Source organism: Anopheles maculipalpis, chromosome 2RL (assembly GCF_943734695.1).
Source record: "Anopheles maculipalpis chromosome 2RL, idAnoMacuDA_375_x, whole genome shotgun sequence".
Classification (NCBI taxonomy): Eukaryota; Metazoa; Arthropoda; class Insecta; order Diptera; family Culicidae; genus Anopheles; species Anopheles maculipalpis.
Window position 1 is genome coordinate 30,675,493 of NC_064871.1, and position 18,076 is coordinate 30,693,568.

General features: G+C 47.1%; 6 protein-coding genes across 6 annotated transcripts in view; 3 read left to right on the forward strand and 3 right to left on the reverse strand.

Annotated features, from left to right (window-relative positions):
* Nucleotides 1–18,076, forward strand: part of LOC126558885 (heme oxygenase 1) — a 536,918-nt gene that overhangs the window by 144,162 nt on the left and 374,680 nt on the right. The gene's annotated exons all lie outside the window — the stretch shown is intronic.
* On the forward strand, nt 537–2,435 carry LOC126557537 (prostasin-like). The gene is made up of 3 exons (XM_050213343.1): nt 537–780; nt 854–1,739; nt 1,826–2,435. Exons 1-3 carry the CDS (start codon nt 537–539, stop codon nt 2,433–2,435), a joined length of 1,740 nt encoding a protein of 579 aa, XP_050069300.1.
* On the forward strand, nt 4,422–6,341 carry LOC126559803 (transmembrane protease serine 9-like). Its single transcript, XM_050215976.1, has 3 exons — nt 4,422–4,665; nt 4,745–5,618; nt 5,686–6,341. Exons 1-3 carry the CDS (start codon nt 4,422–4,424, stop codon nt 6,338–6,340), a joined length of 1,773 nt encoding a protein of 590 aa, XP_050071933.1. The 3' UTR covers nt 6,341.
* LOC126558434 (uncharacterized) lies at nt 6,901–8,073 on the reverse strand. Its single transcript, XM_050214451.1, has 2 exons — nt 8,031–8,073; nt 6,901–7,952 (listed from the first exon to the last, which is right to left on the reverse strand). The coding sequence occupies exons 1-2, from the start codon at nt 8,045–8,047 to the stop codon at nt 6,908–6,910; spliced, it is 1,062 nt and encodes a 353-aa protein (XP_050070408.1). The 5' UTR covers nt 8,048–8,073; the 3' UTR covers nt 6,901–6,907.
* The window catches only part of LOC126557160 (zinc finger protein 853-like), a 379,636-nt gene continuing 370,337 nt past the window's right edge, over nt 8,778–18,076 (reverse strand). The window contains exons 2-3 of the mRNA XM_050212838.1: nt 11,475–11,655; nt 8,778–10,973 (exon numbers count right to left, since the gene is read on the reverse strand). Coding sequence (XP_050068795.1) covers nt 8,793–10,973; nt 11,475–11,651 — 2,358 coding nt within the window. The 5' untranslated portion in view covers nt 11,652–11,655 and the 3' untranslated portion in view covers nt 8,778–8,792. The remainder of the gene's footprint in view (nt 10,974–11,474; nt 11,656–18,076) is intronic.
* The window catches only part of LOC126558173 (WSCD family member AGAP003962), a 40,348-nt gene continuing 38,362 nt past the window's right edge, over nt 16,091–18,076 (reverse strand). Inside the window, exons 3-6 of the mRNA XM_050214138.1 lie at nt 17,977–18,056; nt 16,605–16,776; nt 16,355–16,524; nt 16,091–16,275 (exon numbers count right to left, since the gene is read on the reverse strand). Coding sequence (XP_050070095.1) covers nt 16,120–16,275; nt 16,355–16,524; nt 16,605–16,776; nt 17,977–18,056 — 578 coding nt within the window. The 3' untranslated portion in view covers nt 16,091–16,119. The remainder of the gene's footprint in view (nt 16,276–16,354; nt 16,525–16,604; nt 16,777–17,976; nt 18,057–18,076) is intronic.

Genomic DNA, 18,076 nt, shown 5'->3' on the forward strand with positions numbered 1-18,076 from the left:
TAAAATAAATAAAATAAACTCTATCAATTCATTTCTCCAGGCAAAGAAACCCATATCATGATTTTTTATCACAAAAATAAAAAAGGACCCTTTTATATCATATTGATTGCTTTATTTTCTCTAACTCTAAGTTAGTAAATCTTCATTGGACATATAAAAAAGTTAAGTCACAAATAAATCCAAGGGGTTTAAAACATATGCAACGGAATAAAGTTGTCCAACCCTGTCTACCCATCTTCGCTCTCAAAAGTGCTCGCACTGATGATCTTCACCCTCGGCCGAGAGCGATCTTCAAAGACGTCCAAAATATTGTGCGCCTCGAAGTTGACCATCGAAGGCAACCGGTTTCAGTTGCATCGCTGCCGCTCGACAATTCATTAAGTGCGAGATCAAGTGTCTCTGCGGTGTGCCTTCGCGTAGGGAGTGTGTGTCTGTGTTAGGCGTTTTTGTTTGGGAATTCCCCCCAACGGTACGACCTCGTTTGCGTGAGACTTCATTTTTGAGAGCACAGCAAAGGTTATCAAACGTGCAAAGCGATGGGTCGCGGCGTACGGTACTACGTAATCACCGTTCTGGCGTCGTTGTGCCTTCTGCAGGCAGCTTCAACAGCATTCGCACAAACCTGTGGCAAACGGAAGGTGGTAAACTTCCTTATTGTGAACGGTACCGAGGCAAAGGATGGCTACTGGCCGTGGCATGTGGCACTGTTTCACAACAATGCACGATCGTTCGTGTACGCGTGCGGCGGAACCATTCTGGACCAGAATACAGTTCTAACGGGTAAGGAAATGTGTGGCAAACCTGTTTGTGACGAGCTCATCGACGAAGTCTCACTGCTATCTCCGGTTTCTAGCGGCTCACTGTCTGATGACGTCGAGTGGAGTAATTGCACGAGAGCGGCTTGTGGTGCAGGTGGGACGAAACAGGCTGCGTGTAGCGAGCCAACGGGCACAAGAGCATGAGGCGTTCGAACTGATCGTACATCCGGACTATAACGTCAACGGTATCCGACACGATATCGGGTTGATCAAGCTTGCTACCGACATCACCTACACCGACTACATCCAACCGATCTGTCTGTGGAATCGGGGCGATGATCAGAATGCGATCGTTGGCTTGCGTGGAACAGTGATCGGATTCGGGTACGATGAGACGGACAATCCAACGGACACACTGCGAGAAGCTACCATTCCCGTCGTGAGCGCTATCACCTGCATCGAAAGCAACCGGGAAGCGTTTGCCACACAACTGACCTCGGAAATGTTCTGCGCTGGTACTCGGGATGGAGTTGGAGCCTGCAACGGCGACAGTGGGGGTGGTTTGTTCTTCCGGTACGACGATATTTGGTTCATTCGAGGTTTGGTGTCGTTTACCAAACCACGCCAAGATGCGCTTATATGCGACACGCGAGAGTACACCGTGTTTACCGATGTGGCGAAGTATCTGTTGTGGATCGGACAACACTTGCGTGGCACGACGGGACAGCCGGCAGTGATAGAGACGGACAACAACCGTAAGATTGCACTGCTCCCGACAGCTACGTGCGGTGCCAATCCCTACTCGAACCGGGATGAATCCTCTAAACCGGTTCTGCTTGGCTATCCTTGGGTGGGTCTGCTGGAGTACACGGAATCTGGATCCCGCGAAAAGAAAACAATCTGTCAGGCGACATTGATTAGCGATCTCTACGTGGTCACTGGTGCGCACTGCGTCAGCAACATACCGAGACGATACACTTTGTACGTATCGAAAAGCCCATCGAATATCGAAAAATCCGTGCCGGGTTCTAGTTCCCTTTCTTAATAGCGATATTGTTTCGTTTTAGATCTTCCGTACGGATGGGCGAGTATGACAAGAGTACAATGACGGACTGTGCACAGGTGGACGGGCAATCGGTGTGCTCGCCACCAGTGCAAATACTACGCATCGAGTCGGTAATCGTCCATAACGGCTTTAACAAACCACGTTACGCGAACGATATTGCACTGATCCGACTGCGCGACCGTGCTGACACCAGTCGGAGCAACGTAAAACCGATCTGTCTGCCGGTGACGAATGAGCTACGCAGCTTGAAACCAACCCGCTACACACTCACTGCCTGGGCGTCCGGTTCGAGTGGGAATGTGCTTGAACGGTCGCAACGCGAGCTGGTCGAGTCGGTCGAATGTCAGAAGCTGTACACCGACAAATCGGTCACGCTGGAGAAAACGACACGCCAGATCTGCATTAAGCAGCAGCAGGAATCTAACTCGCGGTGCAAGTTCCCGTCCTCGGCAGCACCGTTACAGGTTGTGCAGCAAGTACAGGGAAAGAGCCGCTACGTGCTGTATGGTTTGCTATCGTACGGGCCGAAGAGTTGCAGCACGCTCTACCCAGATGTGTACACCAATGTGGCCAGTTATATGGATTGGATATTGGAAAACATACAAGAATAGTCTGTGCGGCAGCTTACCGACATAAAAAAGCTAACACTAAGCAAGCAAATGATAGCGAATATTCGAGCTGTCGAGATCGTCAGGTCGTTGTAGGAAATAACAACTCCGTCAATTGTTCTTCCAGCTGCGGATATGCCTATAGCCAATATGATCTAGCCAAGATTCTTCAATTCAACCGACGATGGTTGTCAACAGTCAACAGAACGACTACAGTCTAACCGTATTGCTAAACAGGAACGGTTGAATGTATCACAATAAATTATTATATGAAAATATGTTAAGCTTGCGTTCAAGAATTCCTGTGTGTAATTACGAACATAACCATTAGTTGATACGAGCCTGTTCAAGAGATTTGAATTTGAATTTGAAGAGAGAAAAACAAAAGACTCGAGGCAACGAACATCTCTAGGCACAGACATCGTATGAGGGCTTCTAGCAACGTCGAAGATACACAATTCAATACTTCTGAGATTTAATGCCATTACTCTACACATTAGGCAATTCCTTAAACGTTATAAACTAAGAGCTTATCGGATCACTTATAACTACAGCAACAGTGTTATGAAAATATCAATTAAAGTATTTAAATCATAAAAGCTTGATAATGGCCGGTGCTTTGCAGCACATGGTTCAGTATGAAAAGTAGCACTGTCTCATTTAATATTGCATGTCTTCTTGTTATGGTAAAATCTTACTTAGCTACTTGTTTACTTTCTTACATACCTGATTGTTGTGTATTTGGGTTAAGGTGTCCGAGTTTTTGAGTATTTGAAGTAGTGTATTAAACCACAAACTGAATTACAATTTATTATCACTTTAATATTCACACTCGCACCGCACGCAACACACCGAACGCTTTGCTATATTATAACCGAATCTCTGTTCTCTAGCTTATCCGCTGTCAAGATCCTGCGGTCAGCGCCCTAGTTCACTCACGCACACATCGCACACCAGACAATCGCTTGCCAAAGCGGAGTGGCTGTCAGTGCGTGGCTCTAACGGATAAGATTGCACCATACACTGATGATACAACCACTTCGTGGTTTTGGATAGCTGCCGAAGTCCTTTGAACCGTTGACGATATAGTACCGTTCTTTTCACATCCAATATACCATCGTTTATGGCGGATTTGGAGATGGCGACGTCATCACACCATCTCAATTAGGTCCTGTCATGTCTTCCCCGCTTATATGGACGATCTACGAAGCTTTTACGGGACTGCTCGTCCAGTACCTTTCTCTTAACAGCGCACTTTAAATTGTTCGCTAATCTGGGGCCATACATTTTACAACAATTATTACTTTCAAACGCTGGGAAGAGGGTCTGCTCATCTGCTGTAGACAGAGTCTCGGAGGGGTATTTGGATACTGAACCTATAAATATTACTATAAAGCTTCGCCTGTCGCGACAGGTATTGGTTTGGAGTAGTTTGTTTCGATATAGGAAGTAACCACTTGATCGATCCTTTGGTCAGGGTTTTTGCTGCATAGGAGAACCTCAAACCAATGATCTTTAAAGTTGCAAAAGAGTTGGTATTTTTCCACGCACTTCCACTTCCACAGTGATTCTAACAAACTTGTCAAGGTTGGTCAGGATTCCGAACCCCAATATGAAGATCGGCTACTTGAGGACGCATAACTCCTTATGTTTGTATCATCTTCGTTAGTTCCCGCATCTCGCGAACAGTGTTCAAATTCTTTCACTCTCATTTTATACTCCAGACGCGCCCAGCTTCTCTCGGTCGATCGCTTCATTCTCAGCTTCATCTTCTACGACATTCTTTCAATTGTGCAAATGTTTACCGCTGAGCATGAGTGCCCTAATTGGCATTGATAAAAAGGCTAATCCGTACGCTGGTGAGCGGTCAGTTTCACTGCGAACGCTGCAACCGACAGAATACTTCTTGCAGCACAAACAGGGAAGATCAGCGAACAGAGTTTGATTTGATCTTTTTCACAAAGGGGATTCCCCAGCGATCAATTAAAAATGCGGGGATCTTTCGTGCTGATTGGAGCAATCTTCAGTGCGTGTGGTTTTTCAACGCCGTACGCACAACACCACCCACTAGAATGTGGTGAACGAAAGGTGAAGACCGTGTATCTCGTCCAACATGGCAGCGAAACGAAGGAAGGCCACTGGCCCTGGCATACCGCACTCTACCATTGGGAGAAGAATGCCTTCGAATACGTTTGCGGTGGTTCTATAATCGATCGTAATACCATCCTTACCGGTATGTATGCAGCTGATGCAGCTTTGATTTTTTCGATCTCGGATGTTCGTGTTTGTTAACAATTTCCCTGTACATCCAGCTGCACACTGTCTGTACACTACGCGCGGTCAGATAAAGTTGGACAAGCTGTCTGTACAGGTCGGTCGTAATCAGCTGTCGGAAGCTAGTACACGCTCCCAGGAACATCAGGCCGAACAGCTGATCATTCATCCCGGCTTTAGCCCCAACAATGTTGCCGACGATATAGCACTGATCAAGCTTGCGACCGACATTACGATGACGCGATACATACAGCCGGTCTGCCTGTGGAACATGGAACCGAACCAGGAGCTGATCGTGGGTAGGAACGGTACGGTGGTGGGTTTCGGATTGACCGAGCACGATCGTGTATCGGACTATCTGCGCCAAGCTGCGATCGAAGTGGTCGATTCGTGGGCCTGCATCGAGAGTGATCGGGAAGTGTACGGTGCTACACTGACTGCGGGTATGTTTTGCGGCGGTGGTACAGCGGGTGTTAGTGTGTGCAATGGTGACAGTGGGGGTGGAATCTTTTTTGAATTTTCCGACAATTGGTACGTGCGGGGCGTGGTGTCGTTTATGCCATTGCGGGAAAATGTTGGTCTGTGCGACGGTACCAAGTATACCGTGTTTACCGATGTGGCCAAGTATCGTGATTGGATTGCACAGTTTATCAACCCAACGCTTGCATCTGTACGGACCGATCCGCTGCTGGTGGACAACAGCCCGAAGCTGCGGCTACTAAACTTCAATTCCTGTGGTATCAGCCCGTACACGAACGGGACAAATGATACCTTCTTCGCCTATCCTTGGATCGGTTTGATAGAGGTAACGGTTCGTGGACAGGCACGAACCATGGCCCTGTGTCAGGTGACGTTAATTAGCGAGTGGTATGCCGTCGGACCAGCCCATTGCTTTGCTAATGATGGGTTAGAGTAAGTTTGCTAGACATCCGTATAAAACTTCCAAAGCTAATACATGTTTTCTACCTACATCCCACAGACGTATGGCCCGGTTCGGTGATTTCGATCGATCGTCGGAAGAAGACTGTATCGAACGGAATGGTACAATCCTGTGTGCACCACCCGTTCAAACGCTTGCCATCGAAAGGATCATGGTCAGACCGGATTTCAACAAAGTGGCAATCACGGACGATCTCGCATTGCTTGAATTTCGCCGACCGGCCAACATTAGCCATCCGAATGTGAGACCAATCTGCTTGCCGGTGACTGTTGATCTGCGTAGCTACAAACCGCTCACTTTTGTGCTGGGAGGATTCCCGTTGCGTGGCAATCGTATCGTTACCAGCAATCCGATCTATCTGAATTCGGTCAACTGTCAGGAACGGTACAATGCGATCCACTATCCGTTGCGCAAAAGTCATACGCAGATATGTGCCATTGCGGTGCCGGCCAACCATACGGGACCGTGCGAACGGATGATGTCCGGTTCTACCCTGCAAACGGTACAGACTTTCGGTCGGAGGGAGCGATATTTCTTGCAAGGTGTTCTATCGTTCGGTGCACGTGACTGTGATGATACGGTGCCGGAAGTGTACACCAATGTGGCGGTGTATCTTGACTGGATACTGTACAACATGCGGGACATTAGGCTGCAGGGTCTGGATACAAAGGAGCAGCTTATCTTTACATCGTAACCAGGAATAATGGCAATGATAGTTAAATCATTTGAGCAGCTAAATAAATAACTTTAAATCTTTGATTTGAAAAAGGAAATCGTTTGAATCGATGGAGATCAGTTTATTTAAGGAAATTTTCAAAGCACCATGCTCCTATAACGTTCCCGCTACAATAATTGATTCGGGGGTTTCCCTTCCGCTTTAATACTGATAAGAAACGCGGTCACTGGTCATTGTAAAACTAGTCTTAATGTACTAATATTACACTCTTGTATGACGATGCGTCAAATTTGATTCTCACAGATCCAGCCGTATATATGTGTATATTGTGTAGATGCTATTAAGTTCATGGTTTTTCAATGTCGTACTTGCTTATCCCCCTAATTTACACCAGGTCTAGTGATGGGTGAATTCTCATTTCTTCGAGAAATCTGGACTCCAAACTAATTCCGATTTCCAGTTTTAATTCCGGATTACTTAAGAGTAAAGTCCGGAGTTACCTTCGGAGTTAACTCGGAGGTTCGGATTAGATGCAGAAATCTATTCCGGAGTTCCCAACACTAACCAGGACATGCGTATGGTAAGTTAAGTAAACTGAATGGCACAGATTTTTAGTTTGCTCTTGTTCTGGTGCACCTTGGCGATGTGCCGCTCGAGGATGTTACCGCGTAGGAACCGTTCGCCACAGTGCACACACGGAATCACCGTAAGACCCTGCGGTACCTCACCGTGTACCTCGTACATGTGGCGTTTTAAATTGTACGATTTGGTGAATCGCATCTGGCACGGATCACAAGCCAACGAGCAACGGTTCGCCTTGTCCCAGGAATGCTGCTGCCGTTGCAGTTGCTGATCATACTCATTATGAGGGACGCAACTCTCCTGACTCCGTTCACTTCCTGCTGCTGACTCTTTGTGGTTTGTTGTCCTATTCTTGGTCTTGATTCGGCGTGCCGCATTTGATGAGATTTTATCCGTATCGGGTAAGGAGATGGTAACACTGTCGGTTGACAAGATCAATGCTGAACTAGACAGCGGGCAAAAGGCATCGTTTAGACTAGAATTAATGATGGTGTCATGGGACAAATCGGGCGATTGCAATAATGTTGGACTTTCCAACTCTAGCGGTACTGGATATGACGCAACTAGCAACTGTTGAACTTGTTCCGGTTCATCCAGTTCACTCTCTTGCTTGATGTTTCCCGTATTTTCCAATTGTTGTGCTTGTATGCAGATAACTTCCTCCTGCTTGTCTTCTATTACTGGCAGTGCTTCCTCCATTTTCACTTCTACTGCGGGTGGCGACTGTACAGCTAGGTCTTGCTGTTCAAATAATGCTTGCTGCGGATGTCGCTGCCTTACCAGCTGCCCGGCCAACAGTGTTCTTCTCGTGCGTATCAGTACATCCTGCCTGAGACACTCCTCACGAAACTTACAGAACAGGTCCAACATTTGCAAACATTTGTCACATATAACCGCCCCAGCATCATCCGCCTGTGCGAGATGGACCGACGTTAGCACCTCTATCATCCGCACTAGCTCATCCTTCGGGTCATTGTCTCCCGGTGGAAAAAGCGGATGTATTACAACGCCTTCCGCTGCGCACAGTCGACAGTAAAAATCCTGAGCACTGGAAAAAGAGTGACAAGGGCTAATCTGTGTTAATCCAGTGCTACCATTTTCGAGCATTTCGCCAAAATAAACTCACAATGTACCAGGGTCCATGTTCGTTTCCTTCCCGACATCCAGACACAGCGTATATTCGTAGTTGTTTAATGGGGCAGAAATGTTTCCTTTTTATCACACGTTGCGTCTCATTTGTTTATATCGTCTGCAGGCATGATTTGTTTACAAGCGAACAAAAGCCAGACGCGGTGCGGACAAGTTGACAGTTCGTTGTAGCACATTCAGCTGAAATAGTCGACAATAGTGGCAAAATGTAAATGTTTGTTATTTAAGAAATTGTGCAAAAACTCGATCAAAAAGATCGAAGATCAAACTTTTATGGTCCTGTTTGATACATATTCTTTTCAACATTTCATGATATAGAAAAGAGAATTTTAAAAAATTTTGAATAGAAAAATTCTACTGTTTGACATTTCCGAAATTCACCTCAGGAGTGGTGAGTATAAAAACACCGATTTCAAAAACATCTGTTCGTTATTTTTCTGTTCAAGATCCAGTGAAGGAGCTGTAATTAACTTTCAATATAAATAACTGTATTCAGATGTACAATGCACACGAAATATCGTCCATACGAGTCAGCGCTTTGTTAAAAATACGATGTGTATAAGTATATTTTTTCCTTCTGGTATAAACTCTATCAACAATTACGTCTACGAACAAAACAAACCACATGTCTCGGCCATGTGTCCTAGACAAAAAAAATAGCTATCCTAACTCCTAAGGCATAGTAAAATTCGTATTGTTTACGCGCTCCGCTCGGCCTAAGGCCGCAGCCCTACCACACCTACTTTTTCGCAAACTTGGCTTTTGACTCGTCCGCCACCCAAGACTGCTTGTGCACGTTGTACAGATGGCCGAGCAGCTGGAACCGCCGGGGAAACCGTTTATCACACTGATCGCACGGAAACGGCCGCTCACCGGTGTGCGTACGCATGTGTTCGCCGTACGCAGACTGGCTGCGAAACTGCCTGTGGCAGATATCGCACGCAATCAAAGCCTTTTGCCGTTCACGCGTACGACCACGCGATCGTATCCGATCCTGATGTGCGGCGAGCAAATGTTCCTTCAGTTGGTGCAAATTGTTCTGATCCGCACCGCAGATGTAGCACGCGTACGAGCGCCGTTCCAGTGCGTCTATTTCGTCCTCATTACCGACACCTTCCGGGAACGCATCATCGTTTCGATGATGATGATGTTGATGGTTGGAGGCCGCTAGACGGCTCGCAACCAGTGTGGCTACATCTTCTACATCGCTAGCACCGTTCGGTAGAAGCAGACCGGAAACAATGCCAGGTGGCACAGTTGAAGCGGATGCATGCAAATCGGATCCTGTTGTAGCACCATCCGAAGACGTCATCGTCGCCGTAGTCGCACCACCCTCCAGCATCATATGCGTTCGCATGTGTAGGACAAGTTTCGTCCGACCGGCAAACGTTCGTCCACACAGCAGACAGGGATATTCCATCCGCCTTCGTTTGCTGGTACGCGAGTCGACCGAATCCGTGCTTCGCCTTCGTACGCTCGGCATTCGATAGTCTTGAGGCAATTCGTCAGAATCGTCATCCGAATCAGACGAGAAGCCGGTCTGTTCATGATGTTGTTGCTGCTGCTGCTGTTGGCGTGCCCGAAGTTCCTGAAACATGGCGTACAGTAGCATCTCCCGCTGATCATCAACCGGCGGCGGTTCGCTCTCCGAATCGGAATCGTTGCGAAGGAACAAACTCCTCACGTAGGACACTTCCGGTTTTTCCATATTGGATGCTTGTGGCGGTGATGGCTTTTGGTCATCGGATGCGGGCTGATGTTGCTGCGGAAGTTCCGGGGAAACATCCGGAGACATAGAGCCAGTACGGGCCCACGTGGTAGCTCGATGCTGAAGCAGTATCGAGCGGAGCTGTGATGCGAGGGGCGTTTCGTTCGAAGGCACGTCTTCTTTCGCTCGGTGTAAGGACGCGGGTGGCGATGGTGTGTTGGTGGCACTCGGAGGTTCGTGTTTGGTGCGATGGGACGCCTGTTGCTGTTGCTGCAGACAACTCGTCCCTTCTAATGGTGAAACTGAAACCGCTAGCTGTTGTGGTAATGTTGGTGGCGATGGACCTGTTTGCTCTTGCACAGCACCTGAAGCCATTGTCCCGCTTCCATCAAGCAACATTCGCTTCAGCAGGGACGATGTAAAGGCAGACGAGTTTGTGGAGACATTCCCCGGCAGGGATGCTTCCTGTCCACCGAGGTTGGTGGTAGTAGAATTACTATCGGATGGTTTCGCAGGTGAACGATTGGTCGGTGAACCGGAGGCGCACTGTTGCTGCAGCAACATTTGCTGCAAAAGCGAGGGTTTAACGTCTTTATCTTCTTCATCTTCTTGTTCGGCTTCCGGCCGAACGGTGTCCATATTTGGCACTGAGTGTGGTGGTGGTGGTGGATGGATCGGAAGCAATTGTGGCGTTTGCCGGGGAGATTCCGGTTCCGTATTCGGGGAGGATCGGCTCGTAGTGGAGTCGCGCGTTTGCAGCAGAATGCTACGCAATATCGAAGACATACCGCCTTCTCCGGCTGGTGCATCGTTTTCCACCGATGGAGCATGATGCCGTTCGTTCTGTTCACCCCCATCCTCCTCACCCTGATCGCTACCACCACCCCGCTGATCCAGTGGCAGTGGTTCACTCTTAATCCTAATCGCCGGTATCACCGGCTGTTGGTGACTACTACTACTGCTCTCGCCACTGCCAGGTGACCGGTGCACGGGAGTTGCGGATGGCGGTGGCAGCGGCGGCAGTGCAGCATTTCCCTTCTCGTCCTCATTGTTATTGTTATTGTTGTTCTTCCGCTGGCCTCTCGTGCGCTGCCGTTCGTGCCGGAGTATCTGATCGTTGGCGAGACAGCGCCTCCGGTACTGATAAAATTTGTCGACCGTTTCGACACACTTTTCGCAGACCTTCGCCGAGTAGTCCTCCTCCAAGGTTATCTGAGAATGTGCAAAAAAAAAAAGTCTTAATATGAACATTCAGAGGCAAGCGCAGAGAAAGAGCAGGCGAGAGACAAAGATCGGCAGATGTTAGAGCGCGTACCACATGAAACAAAGTGTGTCTCGCGCACTGTTGTGGCCGCCCTCCCCCCAATCGAGGCCTTCTTTCTGTGTATATGTGTTTGTGCGCGCTCAAACGGTGCCGCAATGTGTGTCGCGAAGGGCATTTACGGCGGGTGAACGGTCGTGCAGGAGGTCGCTCACAGAGCCCGTGCATACACCGTCTAAAGCCGAGGTGTTGTGTGTGGCCGCACAAAGAGAACGCTCGTGCCTGCGCGCCGCCAGTTAACCTCGACGTGGAGGAGACTCGAATGCGCTTCACGCTCACGCATTGCACGCGCACCGTCCTTGTATTTGTTGAAATCAAACGCTCGCGCGCTCGTTCACAACTGCAAGGACACCGCATCGTTGTCAACACACAAACACGGTGCGCTGTCTTACCTGAATTGAGGTGCACTCCAGAATCATCTCGATGAGCCGCTCGGTGCGTAGGGAATCGGACGTCCCGTCCGGATGTGGGTACAGGCTGCAGCTAAGCTCGTCGTCCGCCGACAGACACAGCCGGCAGCAGGTTTCGAACGACCGATACGACGGTAGCAGCACTTCTTCTTGCGTCATTGTCCTGCGCCCGCCTGCTCACACACATTGCGCTTCCGACCGCGCGCGCGCCGGAAAGCAGGAAGAAAAAAAACAGCTTCAAACGGTTGGTCGGCGGGACGCGGATGATGGCTAGCGAAAAATGCGACGCGACACGCTGTTGTCTGGCTGCAGGCCACGTGAACACCCGGAATGGACGGGTGCAGAGTGTTTGTGTGTGGGTACTACGGGTGCATATGCCACTCTTTTCACTCCCACGATCACCGATCGTGCCACCGCGCGGGGTGGTTGGTTGGCCGAAGACTTTCACTTGGGTGGCGCGCAAAATACACACACACGCCTCCAGCTATTTCTCTCTTTTTTTTTGCTAATCACGGTTTTTTTGCTGTTATTACTGCAAAGGATAGTTACTACGCGTCAAATTGATTCGAGTTGTGCACACACACGGGGTTTTGTTTACGTCTTATGTTCACTGTAACTTTATGCGTGTGTGGTTTTCTATGTGTGAAGATCGTCGAATTTCTCACAATCCACTAGCCGACTCACAGCACAGCATAACACGAACCGCACGATCACCGGGAGCTTTTTTTTTTGCTGTTGCAAATCCGGGGAACACGAATAAATGGCGCACTAGGGAGAGCGAGAGATGTTTGTCGCGAGTTTTCGCTACATCCTAGTAAACACGGCAAAGTCACACAACTAGCAGGCACGGGGTAGCAGCTGCTGCTAGGCAACGATGTACGGCGCAGACAGAGACATCCAGGGAAGCGCGTATTTGCGTCGATAACGAGCGCGTAGACGGGTTGGTTGGTGCTGTCCGATCACGGGGTGGAGGGGTGGAAGGTCCAGTTGGTGGCGTTCGCCGGAAAATAATGAATTAGAGACCTTTCTAGCGCACTCACTTTCCACGAAGGCAGATTAGTACTGGCTGGCGCTGCTGCCGCTGTCTGTTGCTACTTTCTGCTCAATGTGCGCGCTTCGTCGTCGTCGTCATCATCGATGCTAAGGAGGCCTTGCTGGGTGCGCTGTTGTTGCCGTTGTTGGTTTTGTCCTCCGTCGCCGTTGTCGTCGTCGTCGTAGTCGAGGTTCGGTATAAGCTCTTTCACTCCTACTGCCGCGCGTTTGCTGCTGCTTGCTCGTTCGTGCACACGTGCGGTGACCTCGAGCGGGTCGGTGAGTTTGCCGTTGCTGCTGCTGTTGCCTTTCATGCGTTCCAACAACGCGAGGCGCCAAGTACGTTGACGGAGGTTGCTACTACTAGAAGGTTGCCGTTGCGGTTGTGTTGTGTACTAGTCTCTGCCCTCGTGCACAATACCGTCCCGTGCACACACACACTCCCGCGCACACACAGGTCAATAACAAATAAATGTCAAATTTATTCACCACACCCGCGCGCCGCTTCTTCCTTCCTATTGCTGCTTGCTCTTTCACACAACACTCACGTACAAACACACGGTGCGACGGTGTCTGCCAACGGAACACAACAAACCGATACGTCACCAATAATATTTATGCTGCTAATGGTTGGCGTTTTTTTTCGCGCACACGCTAGACGCACGGCGTACAAGAAATAGTAGACTCGAGGGAGGAACGCACCGTATCATCCCACTTCCTTGGCCACACAACTAGAAAACGCACACATTCACATCCACGGAACGGTGTGCTTCTTCTGCTTCGCAAAAAAGGGAATGTGTACGTTACGTGTCACGGCAACATGCACTGCACATGATGCACCGCACCGATGTCCGAGGTCATTCGTCGAACGCAACCAACACAACTGATCATGCCCGTTTTGTGAGGAAATGCACTTTTGAGGTCAGCAAGCATTCGCGGCACAGGAACACTGCCAACTGCGGCCTAGAGCGGCAGTGGCTATTGCTAACGGGCGCGGATAGGTTCCCGAGCTAGGCAAAAATGCTTTTCACGAATGAGAGAGTGGTAACAAGCAGAGCGGCTCTAGCGATTTGCGAACTAGGTTGCTGTATGGGACCTCCGTTCGGTTCATCGACCTCTTCTCACCGCTGACGGTGGGGTGTATTGTGAGCGAATCGTTGGGATACAGCGATTGGAAGGATGGAAAATTGGGGTCCTTCTAAATTGGTAGAATTTGAGCTTATAAAGTACAATAAACACTAATGAAGCAATCAAAGTCTTTCAAGCTAACTTTGAATGCAAAATATAGTGAAAAAAGTAAAAACCCAAAACCAATTTCTTTTAAAGTCGATCGAAACCATCTCAATCGTCGTACGAGATAGACCTTTACGTATGTAAACCATTGGTACTTTATCGGACATCATTATTGAATTACATTGACATTATACAAGCAAAATAACCGTTTTTAAAATTATTATTGAAAGATTATAATGGTTAAAGCTAGCGGAAGTGATTTTAAACAACACAATGACAAAAAATCGATAAATATAGCAACATAAAACATAGAGACGCTTCATTCATGTATGAAACGCTTCAGATCAGCTGGCAATCGTAAAAAACATCGCATAATGGTTTAATGCTTAAAAACGTAGAAAACATCGTTAAGAGAAATTCGCTAAAAGAAATGTGGAACGTTTTTATTTAAATTCGTAAAACAGCAATACTGAAACTAAACTATTATCTAAAATAAATTACTCATTAATCTTGTATGCTATGTGGGTGCTTACTTCGGGTGTCCAGCAGCGATGTGTCATACAAATCTTTTTCGGGATCGACGCGGAGTCAGTATCCTGGCTGTAGGAAGTGCAGGTGCAGCAAAACATATGGTCATCCCGAACCAAATGCACCTAGAAGTCGTCCAAAATCAACGAGTTGAATGCGCATATGCTTTACTCACCCAGGTCGCTTGTGGATGGTTCCAGCTTGGTAGGTTCGGCTTCGCCAATCGCTAGTCTCCAGATATTCCTTTGATATCTCCTGATCTGTCATAGTTCAGAATGTAGTTGATGTAGGAAGTATTGTGAGAAAGTTCACAGGAACTTAGACTTCGACATCTTCTTGGCCTTGGCGCTGAGTTCCTCCACACCTTCTGGAACAACACCACTAGGAGCAATTCTTACAATCTATAACTTTCAGACTTCACCAACGATAAAGAAGTAACTGGCTGATTTTTTCGGATGCCGCAATCATTGAAAAGATGAGGACTAACCATACACATGCTATAAATAATCGGCAGTCGTTGTGACCCAGGATGTCAGGGTTCTTCTTGATGCCCAAACGTCGGCTAAGCGCCAGGATCTTGCACCATCGATTTTTTACACAAGAGCTTGAATATTCCCGAATCGTATTACATCCAACACCAGGATGTGATCGGAATGCGTTGTTCCAGTAATAAGCCTTGGTGATCTCTCATGTTGCCTTCAGGGGTAGAATCTTTCGCCAAGGTGGACAATTGTTACTTAATAAAATTTTGTATTCGATAATGATATAATTTTAGCTAAAGACATCACACAGTGCTTTGAGCCTTAAAATAATATCGGATGAAAGGCCGTCTTACACGAACGTGAAAATTAATATTAAAAACGGACCATTTTGAACACCTCTAAATAAGTTTATTCCGCTTTTTTTTTTTTTTTTGCTCTGGTGTCTACATATAATGCACATTCGTTTATACCAGCAGCCCCAATGCTATCATACATCGTATTTGCTTCGTTTTCACCACATAACACAGGAATTACTAATCGGTTACGTGGTTTTTCTATACTACGATGTTTCTTCTCGCAATAAAATTACATCCAGGAGTATTGGCTGCTTTGTATCGGGTGTTTCGTGTGGCGTGTAAGTAGTAAAATTTGCAAACATTTCTTGTTGTAAGAAACCAAAACATCCCTCATCATGTACCAAGTCACGGGTATGCCTTTGTTTGCGGCTATTGTTCCTAAATTGTTTCTAAAAGTCTTACCAGTTTCTTACAGCATCTACAATGGTTTCTTCTACAATCGTGTGTATGTGTGTGTTTTGGGTGTAGTAATTTGGTATCTACATTAGTCTGTTCGACTTTGTCTGGCTGCTGGTAATATCGTGTTACATTACTTTGGTTACGTTAAGACATGTTTGGCTCTGCTGCTGAACCGACTGTCCCTTTCCCTGGTCCATATCGGTCCGTGGTGGTAAAACGAAAGAATTGTCCCATTGGAGCTGACTAGAATGTTTCGATAGTTTACGGTAACAAACAGGATACGGCTGTACAAAAAACTGAACACAACCTCCTCCTATTCCTCCTCCTCACCATCTACCCTTCCCTTCTCCTCTTTGGCTACAACACATCGCAAAAATGGAAGCTTTCAAATGGTGCCCTGAACGACTCTCGCTTATTTCGGTAGCTTTGGTTCCAATACGGTACTTACAAAATTTAACATTCTACTTAAGATTTATACAATACTTTGTGAGCAAAACAAGGCGTAGCCTCTCGCTAGCTTCCGTGCATCAAGGACAACCAAATCAAACGCAAAACTGCAAAACCATAAATCACAATTACAGCCTCTGATGGTAGGTTTCAATGTGCGTCATAGCGTCCGAGGGCTGCATACACTTCGGCACGCTTTTCGTCAATCGCTGCGTGCATCGCCGGACTGTACGGGTCGAACTGGAGGATGCGCTTTTTGCGCCTATAAATACCTTCCTTTCGCATAAGTGCACACGCCAGCAGTTCCTGCGCCGGAAGAAGGAAAGAAAAGTGTACAATTGAGCAAAAAACAGTTACCAAACTCCCACCCACAGCAACGGCTTACCTCGTCCGTTGGGTAATTTAGGAATCGTAAAATACTGCGCAGAGTTCCTTCCACGTTCTCCACCAGATCATCGTAAAAGACTAGCTTGACTTCGCCGGTGAAATTTTTCGCCCACGAGAGATTCGTTTGTTCCCATGCCCAAAGCTTATTTTTTACAAATTGAGTCCAATCTGAAATAGATAGCGGGAAACAATTACAGTACACTGGCTAAGGGCTGGAGCATCTCAGTGCGGTGGCTCGCGGCACTTACATCGACCCTTGGTCCTACGGTAACGGTCGGGCGAGGCAAATCCCACGTGGCCACCAGATTGACGATTAAACTCCGCCAGAATGGCCCGTTCCGGATCACGTATCAGTAAAATCGCTTTCGTGTACGGGGCCCATGCGTGCGGGCCCCATTCGTGCGTTTTGACTACCAGTACCTGAGGAACACAAAAACCGGGTGGGAGATAATCGTAAAGGTTGCGTTAGTATTGATTAAGAGAATGCTAGCAGGTGGAGAGAGCTAAACAAATGGTCGGACAAATTTAGCAGAAACATCGATTTGGCTAATGAGCTATTTTATACTGTCCGTGAGAAGGCTTTGATTTCTTAGGAAAAATAATAATGTTTTATGTTGATTGTCTCAAATTTGCATAAGACACAGTTTAGTTTTGACATCTCCGAAGATTACTCGACCGATTAAATATTGCTCAATTGACCATAAATCCTATTGACTGATGAGTCTCATTATAAGACGAAACATTTTTGATTACAAGAACTCTTCATAGGCAAAGTCTTCAAAGCCTTATGAGAGGCTTATTTCATTGGGATCCTTTGATAAGGAGATTTCTGAGATGACACCAACTACGACGTCTATTCTTCCATTACAAAGTTCCTTTGAATACGAGGCATCTTTCACTACGAGGTCCCTTGGATGACAATGCTTGTTCGCCGATGTGGAGGAGCTGTGGAGCTATCTCCATTGCGAAGCAGTTGGCTAGGATTACGAGCCTTCTCTGCTCCCAATATATGTTGGTATATGTCCATTGACCTTGACCCTTGAAATACGAGTAAAATAAGATAACTTGGAAGATGAGCCCTTCGGACGACTATAACACTGCGGGCCTGTTGTTAGCCCGTAACAGAATCTGCCATTGTCTTGATACAGAATTTCTCGTTAAGGTCCTCAAAATGAAGTTTTTCTAATCGATCAGATGCAGCTGATGTCAGTTTGGAAGCTATTTAATCGACAATTCATTGGACAACTGTTATATCCATCTTGTCCATCGCTATCTGTACTCTGCACCTTTTACCGGACGCTCTAAACCTATTCAAATTGCTATAACTCTGCAATATTTATTATTCTGCAAATTAGAGAAAACTACTAATCATGATGGACAATTAGGCAGGGCAACAGAACATGAAGTTATTGATATGATAAAAATGAAACTATTTTCCTTAAAGAGTTCTTATAGTCTGAGACTAAACAAATTTTCTGAGCAATTTTTATCCTTCGATAGCTATGGCAGCCCTTCTTTGCGATGTATTTGCTTGCCTTAAAGGGTAAAAATTTACAATACCAAGTAAGAGGACTTTCCTCACAACCCTACAGCGGGTGTAACTTGCACTCAACCACTTACCGACGAGTTGGCGACACTTTCCGCCGGGAAACCACTTTTAAGGAGTCCATAGTCTTTGTACACGCTACCGGTCAGAATACCTGTGAAATGGGACAAGTGT

Bases quoted from the DNA above. Each gene is read 5' to 3' on its own strand.
- LOC126559803 (XM_050215976.1), top strand. From the start codon at position 4,422: ATGCGGGGATCTTTCGTGCTGATTGGAGCAATCTTCAGTGCGTGTGGT. The intron at 4,666-4,744 runs GTATGTATGCAG...CTGTACATCCAG, and splicing joins TCGTAATACCATCCTTACCG to CTGCACACTGTCTGTACACT. The intron at 5,619-5,685 runs GTAAGTTTGCTA...TACATCCCACAG, and splicing joins TTTGCTAATGATGGGTTAGA to ACGTATGGCCCGGTTCGGTG.
- LOC126557537 (XM_050213343.1), top strand. From the start codon at position 537: ATGGGTCGCGGCGTACGGTACTACGTAATCACCGTTCTGGCGTCGTTG. The intron at 781-853 runs GTAAGGAAATGT...TCCGGTTTCTAG, and splicing joins CCAGAATACAGTTCTAACGG to CGGCTCACTGTCTGATGACG. The intron at 1,740-1,825 runs GTACGTATCGAA...GTTTCGTTTTAG, and splicing joins ATACCGAGACGATACACTTT to ATCTTCCGTACGGATGGGCG.